At 40.8% G+C, this 15,524-nt stretch overlaps 1 protein-coding gene across 7 annotated transcripts in view; it reads left to right on the forward strand.

Moving 5' to 3' along the window:
- QTRT2 (queuine tRNA-ribosyltransferase accessory subunit 2) overlaps positions 1-15,524 on the forward strand; it is a 179,659-nt gene that overhangs the window by 14,587 nt on the left and 149,548 nt on the right. For 2 of the 7 annotated variants that reach the window (XR_015949663.1, XR_015949664.1), the window contains exons 7-10: positions 2,400-2,551; positions 4,411-4,528; positions 6,328-7,668; positions 8,461-8,602. Coding sequence is in view for 2 of the 7 variants with exons in the window: in XM_035114693.3 (XP_034970584.2) it covers positions 2,400-2,551; positions 4,411-4,528; positions 6,328-6,559 (502 nt within the window). In the remaining 5 variants the exon portion in view is untranslated. Of the gene's footprint in view, positions 1-2,399; positions 2,552-4,410; positions 4,529-6,327; positions 8,234-8,460; positions 11,866-15,524 lie in introns of those variants that run through there. The other 5 variants (XM_035114693.3, XM_035114695.3, XR_015949662.1 and 2 more) reach the window with 4 other exon arrangements.

Consider the following 15,524-nt stretch of genomic DNA (forward strand, 5'->3'; position numbering starts at 1 on the left):
CCTATACTGTATTAACCACACCTGGAGAAATGGGTATCAGTCTGAAAAAGAACGAGCAAGCTCTTTCACTCTTCTGCTGGTGCACTGTATCCCTCTGACTGCCTCGTATAAAATCCGGTTTTTTAATTGGAATACCTACAGTGCTATATGCACTGAATGAAAAGCTCTTGTGAAAAAGAATCTTCACAGATCAGTCAAACTGCTATGTGCTAATTGAAGTTTACACTTTGCGACTGTTTTCCCCATCTCCACCTGAAAGGGAGAACCAACTGTTTCCTGAGCTAAGACAAAGCATACTAGCACACAGCTCAAGTATTAGCATGTGAACTCAAATGATTAAGATAAAAATTGTAAAGCATTTTGGACTATGAAAGGTGCTACAGAATGATAAACAGTTGTTGTTGTTGTTGTTTAGTCATTTCCGACTCTTCGTGACCCCAGTAGTCGTGATAATAAACAGTAGTCGTGATAATAAACAGTAGTCGTGATAATTCTTATCAATCCAAGTGCATCTAGGGAAAGTGACTTGGTAAACTTTAAATGCTGATCTTGGATCAAATAAACGACTGCCCAAAGAAAAAGTACCTTTGAATTGTTGGGGTGCAAGTTAATTTGAAATGTGCTTTTAATATATTGAATGAGTTGCAAACGGAAGATAATATATGTTGTACCTTGCCCCCTTCTAAAAAAAATTAGCATATTCAGCCAGTATGTTAGCTGCTCAGGATGTTGCTGCCAACCTATAAAGGCCTATGCAGTATACCTGAAGGTCCAGTATACCTGAAGGAGCGTCTCCACCCCCATCATTCTGCCTGGACACTGAGGTCCAGCGCCGGGAACTTGGTGAGAAGCCAAGTTACAGGGAACCAGGCAAAGGGCCTTCTAGGTAGTGGCACCCACCCTGTGGAAAACAACTACCAGACTTTTAGAAGACAGCCCTGTTTAGAGAAGCTTTTAATATCTGAAGGACTATTGTATTTTAATATTTTGTTGGAAGCCGCCCAGAGTAGCTGGGGAGACCCAGCCAGATGGGCGGGGTATAAATAATAAATTGTTGTTGTTGTTGTTGTTGTTGTTGTTGTTGTATTACAGTTTGGGTTTTACATGGCTTAAAAAGCGTGTCTTTTTTCTGCTGTGATGATTTAGCAAAGACAAAGCCTCCATACAGACTTATTAGCTTCAAGGTTTTGTTCCTGACATTTAGAGCCCAATTTGGGACCAGGATACCAAGCAGACAGCTTCCCCTGATACAGTCTAAGCCATTCCAGTCTAAGCCATTTTTTAATGCTGATCTTTCAAAAACCAGCAGATAATCACTTGGTGGCATTGGGGAAGCAGGACTTCTTGGTGACAGCGCCCACACTGCAGAATACTTTTATTTGTGTTATTCACGAGGTGGAAACGACAGTGACTTCAAACACCTATTAAAAACATTCACGTTTATTGAAGCTTTCCTGGATTCTGACTTTTAATTTTTAATTGTTTTGCTTTGTAGTCTGCTGAGTTTTATTTGTGATATACAGTTGCATTTTGGTCTTATCTCATTTTCATGTAGCCTAGGAAATTTTTATTGAATTTAGTTTTAATGTAGAACGCTGAGAGACTTCTACATTTATAAATGTTTTATAAATAAATAAAATTTATCATTAAGATATGCCAGGGAGGTAAAGCTTTTGAGCCTCTCTACATCTGTTATAGAATTCAAGGCAATGGCTTTTTGAGGGTGGCTCCAGGGATTTTGGAAGAGCTCTAATGAAATTCACTGAACTAACCCTACAGGCATTTGGAAGCGATATGCCTCTTCATGCAGGGTGCTGAGAGTGCCATTGTGCTCAGCTCCTGCTTTTGGGCTTCCTGTAAGCATCTAGTTGCCCACTGTGTTAACAGGATGCTGGGCCAGATGGGCCTTTGGCTTGATCCAGCAGGGCGCTCTCTTCTTATGTTCTGACAGCCTTTTTGGAAAGTGTTTTATTCAATACCCCAAAAGCTGGTTATTTGAAACCAGCTGTATTTATTGTAAATACAGTGGTACCTCGGGATACAAACGCTTCAGGTTACAAACGCTTCAGGTTACAAACTCCGCTAACCCAGAAATAGTACCTCAGGTTAAGAACTTTGCTTCAGGATGAGAACAGAAATTGTGGTCCGGTGGCAGCGGGAGGCCCCATTAGCTAAAGTGGTGCTTCAGGTTAAGAACAGTTTCAGGTTAAGAACGGACCTCTGGAACGAATTAAGTTCTTAACCAGAGGTACCACTGTATTATTGTTTACTGTAACTGAATTTTGTTATTTTAAAGGGAACCCACTTGGAATTTTAAGGTAAAATTGGGAAAAGTTTGTGTGTGTGTAATTAATAGATTACAATAAACTAAATAACCTTTGCCACTATGTCTTCTGCAGACTGATTCATGGAATTGGCAGGCCAGATGAAGTGCTGGACTGCATTCAGAGAGGCGTAGATGTTTTTGAGAGTTCTTTCCCTTACCAAGTGACAGAGCGGGGCAGTGCTTTGTCCTTCAGCTATAATTATAAACCAGATCCTGAAACAGCAGGTATTTGTCTTTATGGACTTCTTTTGTGTGAATACTGGAATAGTGGCTGCATTACTTTTTTAGTTCTTAGAAACAGATATACACAGTACTGCACTATTAATCACCTCCTTCTATCTGTAGCTCATTTGACATCAGTAAAACAATAAACTGGTTATAACAAAAGTAGTGCTATTTTCAGATGAAGCTTGGTGTTGTATTTGAGACCACTTTTTTAAAAATATTACGGTATAGCATTCCTTATAGTCCATATATGTTATTGAGGCTTAGGACAGTTAGTGTTTTGCAGTGGAAAATTACAGTACAGTGGAACCTCGGTTTATGAACACCTCGGTTTATGAATTTTCGGTTTATGAACGCCGCGGACCCATCTGGAACGGATTAATTCACTTTCCATTACTTTTAATGGGAAAGTTCGCTTCAGTTTATGAACGCTTCAGTTTATGAACAGACTTCCAGAACCAATTACACCCATGTTTCAGTTTATGAACGCTTCAGTTTAAGTACTTCGCGGACCTGTCTGGAACGGATTAATCCACTTTCCATTACTTTCAATGGAAAAGTTCGCTTCAGTTTATGAACAGTTACTCCGCGGACCGTCTGGAACGGATTAATCCACTTTCCATTACTTTCAATGGGAAAGTTCGCTTCAGTTTATGAACGCTTCAGTTTATGAACAGACTTCCGGAACCAATTGTGTTCATAAACCGAGGTACCACTGTAATTCTTCTCTTCAGTCTCATCCAGCTAGTAATGAAGAAATCAAACCATGACTTTAAGGAGCTCTTTTTCAGCTTCACCTTGCTGATGCCTTCCCTAAAAGGTTGCAACTGTTATTAAACTTGCTTGTATGTTGTGTTGTTTTGTTTCCATCAAAACAGAAGTTCCTTAGATTATGAAGGAAGCTTAGGGACTGTACTTTTTCTTAATCAAAAGATTTCAAACAAGGCTGTCATTCACAGGCAGGGCAAGTGTGAAAATGTAGGCCAAAAAAGGAGCAGCTGATTGCTTTCTTAATGGGTTTGTTTCATGCTTTGGCAACTCAGAGCAGACAAGAATATCTTTTATCACATTTTCCAGAAACCTTACTTACAATATGACAAGTCATATAGAATTTAAGGTGCAAAGGGGAAACACTCTGCTCCTTTTTCTCATTGAATCAGAAGCTTTAGAGTCTCCCTGAGCTTCCTAGTAACTTGTTTGGAAATAGAAGATAGTCTTTTATTTATAAAACAAATAAACCCACAACAATACCTAGTCTCGTTTCAGAATTTCCAAAGGATGAATAGGCTTCACATGCATCATAGACCATTTCTCCACCCCAGTGATTTTATGAACATTTCAGTGTGCTGAGAACTTACAGATGGTATCCTTATGAGCCTGTCTTTATCTATAAAAGCACCACTACTGTGACAGTCTAAACATTCTGATTGAAATCCTTTCAACAAGCTGTCAGGCTGTCAGGTCAAATGTGGAGTGTTGATCAGATGCAGGTCACTTGTGAACTCCATCCAAATAAAAACAAGCCATTGAATTTGGTGACTTCACAGTGTGCGAAGTGCAGTTCAGGCAGGATTGAATTTTATGGTTATTTAGGAGTGAGAAAGGGAAGGCAGCTGAGCCACAGCAACTAAAATGCAGCAATTTGAGCTTCAAGTCCCCATCAGATTAGTTGGCTCCCTTCTACCTCTAGAGTCTTGTCACTTTTTTTTTACTACCTCTACGATATCATGATTATCTTCTAACATTTTAAATGCCCATGTGGGTTTTAATGAGAGAACCATTGTGAAGTGTTTGAGACTGGGGATATTTTTTAATATTTATTTAACCTTATTAATGAAATACTTTGTGCTTCATTGCAGTCTTAAAAGAGAAAGGGCAAAAAGATACGAGGAGAAAAGAGGATGAAAAAACAGACAATGAAACAATCCACGGAGCTCAAGAAGTTGCTTCATTTGAAATAAATTTGAAAGAAAAAAAGTATGTTGGTTTAAGAGTTTAGTTTGAAATGTCAGCTTCTGCCACGGACTACTTGTCTTGTTGCTTAAGGGAGCAGTTCTGCATTTACCCGGAAATAAACTCTACTGAACATGGTGGGACTCGTTCTAAGTAAATATGCTCTGGTTGGCAAAGTTTTGAGTCCATTTAAGTTTATGCAATAAGTAACTCAAGATAAGTATTCCACAGTTTGGGGGTTTTGCTATTGGAAATGAGGAGCAGCAGACTGAAATCACTCAAGAGTCAAACGAACATGCCATTATTATTGTATCTCAACCGATAAATGAACAATTATAAAAATTAATAAATAACTACCCCACAATGTCCTAATGCCAAACTAATCCTGGTTACTCAGTTTCCTGGGTTGATGAGTCGGCAATATCAGATAAGATCATTATCATTATCATTTGTTAGGCACTTAATAAAAACATCAAAGGAACTTCACAAGATAAAATACAAACAGATAAAATTAATTAAAAGCTAAAAAAAAATTAACAAAAAGTATGTAATATAAAATTCCTAAAATGCTCATCCACGAACACAACGAAAAGGACAAGTCCTACCCCACCCTGCTAAAATATCAGCACCACAGTAAGGGCTAGCTTAACTGCCAGTGCTGCTGTTAGGGTAGCAGTTTCTGATCTTTCAGATCTTTCAACTTGTCAGAGTTTGCTTTACTTTCTAACCGCTTCCTTCTATTCTTTCCTTTTCCTTCTTTGCCAGGTATTCAGCTTTTCATCACTCTCTTGTGTTCCTTGTTGATTATTTCCCCTATCCCCTTCATGCCCTTGTACCAATCATATTTCCTTAACTGACTCTCACTCCCTTTTCACACCATTCTTTGCCCCTCATGTTTGCTCATAGCCATGATTGGCACATAAACGTACGCCCTCTTGAGTTGGAAAAAATGTTGAAAAATACATCTATGTTACTAAATGTTTTTGATGCTTTCCACATCCCGTATGCACGTCCTGGCTCAATTTAGTGCAGGGAAAATTAGTTTCTTGTCAACATTTTAAAAATTAAATAGAAATTATGATTGCCTTCATTTTTCATGCTGTTCTTGGGACAGACTAGAGGGATTAGCTTATATTTTGTAAAAAAAACCATCAAACCATAAAGGAACTTGAACACTCTTGGCTGTCCACCCACACCAGAAATTATTGGGCTTCTACGTTTTTGTTGACAGCAAAGCTCCAGGGTGCCTCTTGCCAAGGTGGTGCTTCTGTAGCTCTCTGCCTTATTATTGTGGTGTATGGGTCTCCTGCTGTGTCCTGTAATGGAATGGAATGCAGAGAGCAGATAGATAGCAGCATTATCTTGATGAAGAAAAGGATGAGTCTGCCATTCACCTTGAAAGTTCATCCTGCCGTAGTAATTAAAACATAGTCATTACGTTTCAGTTTAGGGTGGGGGCAAGGCAGTATTCATTGTCAGGCTCCATAGCATTCCAGCTGAGAATCCCTACACCCACCCTGATAACTCATTTGCTAGCTGGTATTAGATACTTTGACACCCAGGTGATAACTCCATTTTTAGTTTCCATAGAATATATTCATGCTTTTCAGATTGTTAGCCCCTTGGGACAAGAATCTGCCCTCTTATTCTTTGAAGTGCACTCTGTGTATAGAATACTTTTTGCTTTGCAATCAGACAGTGTCTCACAATGAGTGATTAGTGGCTGCCTCATTGTGCCCAAGGTGTAGGCTTTTCTTTATTGTGGGAGGGTTGCTTTATTTTTATTTTTTTTAGCTTTAATATCTGTTCCTTTTCTTACTTAGGTACCAGGATGACTTTGGCCCTTTAGTGAATGGATGCTTGTGCTACTGCTGCCAGAATCATAGTCGTGCCTACATTCATCACCTTCTTGAGACCAAAGAGTTGCTAGCTGGTGTGCTGCTTATGATGCATAACTTTCAGCACTATTTCGGTTTCTTCTGTTCTGTGCGAGATGCTCTGAAAGAAGACCAGTTGGATCGATTGAGAGAGATTGTCTGCATGCAAGCACCTTGAGGCTACAAATACATAAATAGTACAGGGAGAGAAGAACCCATGAAGCAACAGGCTCCATATTTTGGCCACCATTAATCTCATGTCATCTGAAGCCCAAGCCTTCTGGAATCTCTTCCCCATTAGCCAACCAGTTATAGCAAGGACAGCCTGATGTTGGTGGACTACAATTTACAGCATCCCTACCATTGACCATGCTGATGGGAGCTAGCATCCCAACAACATCCTCAAGCCCTACCTTGACTACCTCTGGGTTAAAGGAACCAGAAAACAAAGGAGGAGATCACATTTCTAGAGATACCCATTCATGATGTTTATCATCATGACTTGTGTCTGTAATCCTCAGGAACCCTAGGAGCACTAGAGCTGAAGAAAAGAATATAAACTGTCACATGAATCATGTTAAAAATGTCAGATTGCATTGTGGGCTCTGACTTCATCCTCATAACCGACTAAAATCAGCCCATTTGGGCTTTTATTTAAAATGCCTCTGGGAAGAAGATAAAATAGAAGAAAGGACTCTTTGCAACTCTTTGACCTCTGGCTCGCTGGGCACACAGGCAATGTTTTGCAAGTGGGACCAGTCCCCACAGTATTTCATAGACTTGCACAGTGCAGAACCCTTATTCTGCACTATGGCTTGTCTGTTACAGTCCATGATTATGATAAAAAGTCCCCAGAACAACAGCTGTTCTAACAATTTTCCTCTTGCAAAGTCCATTCTCCCTCCCTGATTTGTGGCTGGCAAGGGGCATGCTTTGATTAATGTAGCTTGAGAGATGTTAATGTGTGGTAGTGCTTTGATGATAACAGAGGACACGGGTGCAAACACATGTTGGGCTTCTGTATCTTCTTGAGTTCAATTGTGCTTTTTTATTGAGTGGAGCATTTTAAAGTGTATTATTATTGTTATTATTATTCATGAGAAACATCAGTAAGACACTTGTACATATTTTTGTATTACTTCCTGGTAAGGCTGTTGCATAGAAGAGCATAGGCATTGAAACACATTATCTGGAGATCTTTGCATGGGCTGGAGGCCTATGGTCCTGCTACTGTGCATGAAAGATCAGGGTGTGTTCCTTCAGCAGCGTAATCAGCTTTGCAAAAAGGTAAGTGCTTGTGTGAAAGAATGGAAGGACTGAAACTAGACCCTCACCCCCCCCTCTCTGCCAGGCAGGTTATTGGAATCTGATCCATCACATATTGTTAGATCTCCAAGAAAGGATACTGCCATGCTGACCAGAGGAGAATGGCAGATCAAGTTGATGGATTATGCTGAAATGGCTAAAATGACCAGTAGAATCAGAAATCAGGAAGACCAAAATTTTAATAAGGAATGGGGAAAATGTATAACTTATCTTAAAGACCATTGTAAACATTGTTTAATCATTTCCTCCTGGATCATTATAAAAGTTGCAGGAGGAAATGATTAACAGTCGGACCCACAAAGGAGAGGAGAAAAGTCCAAGAGATTCCACAGAATCTTGTTTTTATGTTGGATGTTGGATATGTGACTAAAGTTTTAATCTGAAAAACCAAATAAATAAATTTCTATTAAAGAAAAGGACACTGCCATGCTGAATTGGAAGGTGGGGAAGGTGTTAAACTTCTGTCTTTTGCTAACTTCAACTTATCAAAATCTTTTAATAATAAAACTTTTTTTTAGTTTTGTCATTATCGATTCAGCTTCTTTCAGTGGGTTGTTTATATGAATCAGAATGTTTTGAATGGGGATCAGTGTGCTATGATTTAATTGGCTCTTGAATAGTCCATCCCCAAATTCTTAAAGGTACATGGTTTACCACGGTCTTGTGTTTCACAGGCTGCCTTTCGTTTTTGTCAACTCTCCTAAAACTGTGGTATGGATAAAGCTTGCTACACTTCTTTCTTCCCTCTCCCAGAATGGAGTGGTGTTTGTGGAGACATGTGAAAGCGCTTCATACATTTACTAAGGAAATCCATGGCTGTTTGCTTAAAGCAGATGTGCAAAAGGTGGCTTTTACAGGAATTCAGATCAGACTTGTTCCTTCTCATTTTATAAAGGTAATTCAGGCTTTTCATGGTGGGATGCTTGACATACTTATTTTTTCTTACTGCTTGTTAACAAGATCTCAGTGGTATTTATAGGGTTGCCAAGCAATCAGGTTAGGATGGCATAGAGGCTATTACCTTGCGTCTGCTGGAGGAGGAATCGTGGCTCAATGCTTAGAACACACACTTGGGGTATGAAACATCCCAAATAACAGTTCCTTGTATTTCTGATTAAAAGGATCTCCAGAAGCAGGACTGGGGAAAAGCCCCTCTTCCTGAAACCATGGGAGGGTGGACCAAACCAGGCAAAATGGACTAAGGTTATAAGATGGCGTCATACATTCATTATATACCACTTGAAAAAAAATTCGTAAAAATGTCAAGCTTACACTGCCACTAAGCATGGCTTGGGCTTTAGAAACTATGCAAAACATCAATTCTGTCATGCAGTTTCATGAATCATTTCTAATTAATAAAATTAGCATCTTTGTGGGGGCACGTAGAAGCTTTTCTTGCTTTGTTATTAAACAAGCAGGTATGTTTCAGGTTACTATCAATAATCAGACTGTACTCTTAATTGCAATTTTACATTCTCTCAACTTTTTAAATGAAGCTTTTGTATAATATTGCAGTATAAATTGTATAAAATTGAAGACAGTAACCAGACTTCAGACATGTTCTTTGGTTACATTCACAACTGTGCCACAAGCATTCCCAGCCTTTCACCTAGACTATATCTTTTAATTAACAGGGGGTGTTAATGCTTCACCTGCTGTCTATTGCTCTTATCGTACTAGCTAAATGTTGCTAGAATGTATTCTGATAATTGCTGGCTTATTGGGTGCTTGTGGCAGTTTCTTTCTATGCTTTGAATTTCATAAAGCAGTGATGGTGAACCTGTGACACGCGTGTCAACACTGACATGCATAGCCATTTTCGGTGACACGCGGCTGCATGCCGAGACCCAACTTCTGGCCGTCGGAATCTTTGGGGGGCTTGTGGACTTCCAGCAAGGCAAGATGGCGGTCGGCACGGAGCCGCGGAGCTCCTGAAAGTGACCAGTGCTGCAGGAGCTGCCAGACGGGCTCCCGAGCCACCAAAACCACCACCGCCCGGACACTGAGAGCGACCAGTGCAGCAACCAGGGAGCTGCCGGACCCCACCCCCACCCCGCGAACCTGGCGGACGGCCTCGAGGCACTCCGGAGGCCGGAGGAGGAAAAAGGAAGACCCGGCCCAGCTGCTGCCGCCCCTGCAGAAAGGAGGGAGAAAAGAAGGAAAAACAAGGCAAAGGAGAACAGGGGTCCGCTCGCTCCATTGCCGTCTGTCGCCCCCGCCTCTAGGGAAAGGAGGGCGCCCTTGGAGGAGGGAGAAGACCCCGACCTCGCTGTTGCCACTGCTGCCATCCCAGGAAGAGAGAAGAGACACCCAAGAAAGCTTAAACCCCTTTCCTGTTACACCGCCGCCGCGCAAGCATAGCCGAGTGAGGGGAGAGGTGGGCTGAAGAGAGCCACGAGGAAGAACAGGCCCAACCCGAGTCCACCTCCCCAGCGGCAGACCCGTTGGAGGAAGGCTTGAGCCCAGAGTCCCACTGGGAAAGACTTCTGGTTTTTGCCTTATTTTTCCCCTTAATATTTTTTAAATATTTTTTTAAAAAAAACTAATAATTTTCCCCTTCCCCTTTTCCTTTTTTTTAAAAAGGGAAAACAATTATACATTTTTGTTATTTAAACTATAAATATCACAAAATTATGGTTTTTTTTCTCGAAGTGACACACCACCCAAGTTATGCTCGGTTTTTTGGCGAATTTTGACACACCCAAGCTCAAAAGGTTGCCCATCACTGTCATAAAGCCTTATGCTCGGAACGGATATCCTAGGGCAGGTAATGCTTAAACAAACTTTCCCTAGCTATTCTGTAGCGTTCCCATTGTACGTTCATTACCTGATTTTGACAGTGGGCAGAAGATTATTTATCACTGCAGGGTCCCAGGGCACGTTAAAGCGCATCATGAAAACAGGCTAAAAGCAAATTGCAAGGCCACAAACCAGAATGAATTGGGGGAATCTTCTCTAATGCTCCCAGATTACTAGACCTCATTATTTTTTATTCTGCTTCCTTTGGCTCAGTGGTGTTGACTATAAGACACAAAGTAAATGCCACAACTCCAGTTATCTGAGTAAGCCTGCCAGACAGGGACTGTGATTTCTATATTCTGTGTGTTGCCTAGTGTGTTGTCAAGACTAATTAAATTTCAGATAGCAATGGATATCTAACACAACTCTTCTAGACTGCCTTTAATAATTGAGGCCTTTATTATGAGCTGACTGTGAAGGGAGAGTTCCTGAGTTTTGATATTGCTGTTGTGTTACATTATTTTTAATTATTTTAGCGGGCCTACACTTTAAAATGTTTTTAAATGGCTGTTTCTATTGCTGCTGTTGGTTCTTAGTTTTATGGCTGTTACTGCATTGCATTTGATCCAATGAGTTGCCTTGGTGTATCAGAAATATCAGTATCTATTAACTCCAGAAATAAAATAGACTAAACTGAAAATGAATATTTGGGAGGAAAATATGGTTTTCAACGGATGTAGAAAACAACAACAATGAGGCTCACTTCACTTCTAAGGGAAGGGAGTTTCAGAGAACAAGTGACACCATGCTGAAAGTACATGCTTGAACAGCAGCATATTTCACTGCAGAGGCGTGTGACATTATCAACATAAATTCATCTGCAGATCTTAGTAACGCGTGGGATATAGGGAAAGAGGCAGCTTCTCAGATCTGGAACCATGTGATGGTTTATACATCAGTAAAACCTTGAAACTAGCTTGGTAGCAAATTGGTAGCCTGCGCAATGTTTTCAACGCAGGTGTCCCATTGTCAATAGTTTCCCCAGAGAGCAATTTAGCAATGGTGTTTTAAGCTAGCTGCAGCTTCTAGACCATTCAGCACTCCATGCAAAGTACATTACAAACATACACACATCCCGCTGAATAATTCTGGGCACTGTGGTTGTTAAGAGTTGCAATAAATATATTTAAAGTTCAGTAATAATATAAAAGTATTAGAAAGGGAGTTGCTGGGAATTGTAATTCTGTGCGGACTAAACTACTGTGCCAAAATTCTTTGAAGGAAGGAATGTGCTTTGAACACTAAATCCAGGAATAATGGTTATCTTGCACCCACAAACTCATATTCATATATGAAAATGAATGCAATTTAGTCCAAAACCTCAAATAAATTAGCAGCATTATTCATAGTCGCCCAGTATTTTACGTGTCATTCTCTGTTGCTCGCTTTACTCTTGCTTTTATTCTGTTGTGGTCTTATTCTGTTTTAGATTTCATGTCTGTGTTTTATTTCTGCATCTTAGGGTTTGAATTTTTACTTGTATACAACCTAGAGACCTTCACTATTAAGTGGTATGTAAATAAATATTGTAAATACAAAATAAAAATAAGTATTATAGACAAGAGAGGAGTAAAACCTGGACTTCATAGAGAAAAAACAGAATAATGCCAGAGGTCCCTAGAGGATGTAGTCTAGAAAAAAACCCACACACAATCTGAGGGATGAATAAGAGGGCTAATCACATTTTGTTGGTTGAGGGCAAATAAACGGAATTTGAATCCTGGCAAGTTGGAGGCTCTGTGAGTAACTGGTTCCTGTATCCAATAAATAGGCTAGTTACCTGTTGTGGATGGGGTTGTACTCCCCTGATGAAGCAGGTATGTCGTTTGAAGTTGCTCCTGGATCAGTCTGCTGCTTTGAGCACAGGTTGCTTCAGTGACTACAAGTGCATTTATGGCACCTGCAGCCATCCTTGACCAGGACAGCTTGGCTGCTTAAGGATTGCTGCAGTGCATTCAGCATGGGGCTTCCCTTGGGCATAGTCTGGAACCTGCAGCTGGTACAGAATGCAGCAGGCAGGCTGCTGAGGGGCACAGCCTCCCAACAGTTCTCTTCTGCTAAGAGAACTCAACTGCCAGCCAATATGCTGCTGGGCTCAGTTCAAGCTTTTGCTTTTAGCATTTAAACTCCTGTACAACTTGGGCCAGGTTATGTGAGGGACTGCCTTCCTCCACAAACCCCTGCCCAACAATTGCATTACTCTGATGGGTCATTCATTGTTAAGAGTTCTGTATGCCCTATAGGTCTGTCTTACAACAACTAATTGCAGCTCCTGTTCTTCTGAATTAGCTTCATATTGATCTCAGACAAGCATCAAATGTTTTTGGCCTAATTGAAAACTTGTCTTCCAAAGAAGACTTACCCTGAAAAGTGACTCAGCTGTTTTATATTGCATACTAGATGGAATTTTCTAATTTTTGAAATATATGTTTTTTTCTTTTTATATTTCTGTTGTACGCTGCTTCAGAAACATTTGCTGGGATTTGTGGTTTATAAATCCTTAAACAAATTTCAATCAGAATTTGTATCACAGTGTGCAAAGCGTCTGCTCTGTTGCTTTCAGAAGCCCTTCCTCTTGCAAAGTTAGCATCCAATCTAGAACTTTCACTTGGCTGTAATGGATGTGTGCAGAGAGCAGACCAAACGGCAGAAGTAATCGAAGCAAACTTCCACTCAAGCCACCACAGCAAATCCTCCAGACATGAAATCTTATTCTAGAAATAATCAGCTACCGACTTGCCTTGGCTTGGTGCAAAGGCTGTTGTCACCCATCCATCGCTCGGACGTGCAAGTTCATCTGAATCCACCTCTTGCTTTTGTTCACATTACTCGTTGTTGACAAAGGGAGAAGTATGCTGCTAGAGAAGCAGTGGAGGTAAAGGGCAGGGCTGTTCTTCACAGATTAAAAACAACTCTGCCGTACTGTTCAATTAGTCTTGCTCATAGTTGTGAGAGTAGGCTTATTAAAACTGGCAATGATTCCTGAGGCAGGTAGCCAAGAAAGGTCAGGCCCACAACACCAGTCTGACATCATCTTGGCTCTGTCTTCCAGAGACATTCAGGTAATTATGTTAAGATCGATTTCATAAATTATCTTGTTGGATCTGCAGTATTTTTCTGCTCTCCCTTTCTTCAGGATGGGAAGGGTGGGGGCTCCAAAATGTAAGCAATACAGAATTTTCATTAAGGGTTTTCAGGTTTGTGTGTGTTTAGCAAGATACCTGGTCTACCTACAACAAGCGTGCTCTGCTTCCTCCCTCCCACAGCTGGGAGGGAGGTAGTCTTCCTTTCTCTGGTAGTCTCCAGAGAACCAGGAGAGCAGTGGGGAAGGCAACCGCCGACCTTTTGATCAGCAAGCCCCAGGCTCTGTGGTTTAACCCACAGCGCCACCCGCATCCCTTGGATACACAGCAGTGTTAAAGATGCTGCCCCATGTTGGGAGACACCTGGCTTGAGAGCAGTACATGTGAAAAGGATCTAGGAGTCTTGGTAGACCACAAACTTGACATGAGTCAGCAGTGTGATGCAGCAGCTAAAAAAGCCAATGCAATTCTGGGCTGCATCAATAGGAGTATAGCATCTAGATCAAGGGAAGTAATAGTCCCACTGTATTCTGCTCTGGTCAGACCTCACCTGGAGTACTGTGTCCAGTTCTGGGCACCACAGTTCAAGAAGGATACTGACAAGCTGGAACGTGTCCAGAAGAGGGCAACCAAAATGGTCAAAGGCCTGGAAACGATGCCTTATGAGGAACGGCTTAGGGAGCTGGGTATGTTTAGCCTGGAGAAGAGAAGGTTAAGGGGTGATATGATAACCATGTTCAAATATATAAAAGGATGTCATATAGAGGAGGGAGAAAGGTTGTTTTCTGCTGCTCCAGAGAAGTGGACACGGAGCAATGGATTCAAACTACAAGAAAGAAAATTCCACCTAAACATTAGGAAGAACTTCCTGACAGTAAGAGCTGTTCGGCAGTGGAATTTGCTGCCAAGGAGTGTGGTGGAGTCTCCTTCTTTGGAGGTCTTTAAGCAGAGGCTTGACAGCCATCTGTCAGGAATGCTTTGATGGTGTTTCCTGCTTGGCAGGGGGTTGGACTGGATGGCCCTTGTGGTCTCTTCCAACTCTATGATTCTATGATTCTATGATTCTATGTTTCCTTGTGTCTCTGCATTTCTCTGTAATGGCTTTAGAATGGCTGGGATAATGAATGATTCATCACTTTCAAGATCCATTTTCTCACAAACACCAACATTAACACTTGCTAGTCCCAACCTATTTTATTCCAATAAGGTTCATGCATAGCAAAACCCTTCCAGGTATACAGAAAAGGGAATATTTAACTTGACTTAATCTTCAGATCCATATACCTACATGGTAGAAGTGGAAATAAAATTGACTAGAAAACTCTCAGTTTACAGCTTGGCGGTTTGTGTGAGCAAGCAAATGTGAATTATATATTTCATCGGCATAATCTGGTTCTCCACTTGATGCTAAGACAGCAGACATTTTGTACAATGCATGATGGGTGAACTGCACTCAACTTTATTTAGAATTTACTCAATAATTAGTTATGCTCTTTCTCAGCAAGTATTGGGGGGAAATGCCTATTTTCTATGACTCCGTTCCTAGTTCATAACATTGCTATATGCACATTGTTGGGGCTGTGCACACGTGCCTTATTGTAAACCCTTGGGAATTGTAATTCATAGTATTGTGTCACAGAATGCCGATAGAAAATGTAAAAACAAACAAACAACACCCAAATCTGGAAACGAGGATTTAGATCTACATGGGGATTCATAGAAGCCACATAAAACATTTGCAAGTAACGATTAATGCAGGACTCTCAGCTAAAGCATCCATAACAGATGACCATCCAACCTCTGTTTAAAAACCTCCAATAAAAGAGAGTCCACAATCTCCTGCGGGAGACTGTTCCCCTGTTGAACAACTCTTACTGACAGAAAGTTCTTCCTGATATTTACTTGGAATCTCCTTTCTTGTAACTTGAAGCCATT

Source organism: Zootoca vivipara, chromosome 4 (assembly GCF_965207765.1).
Source record: "Zootoca vivipara chromosome 4, rZooViv2.hap1.1, whole genome shotgun sequence".
In the NCBI taxonomy this organism is placed as follows: domain Eukaryota; kingdom Metazoa; phylum Chordata; class Lepidosauria; order Squamata; family Lacertidae; genus Zootoca; species Zootoca vivipara.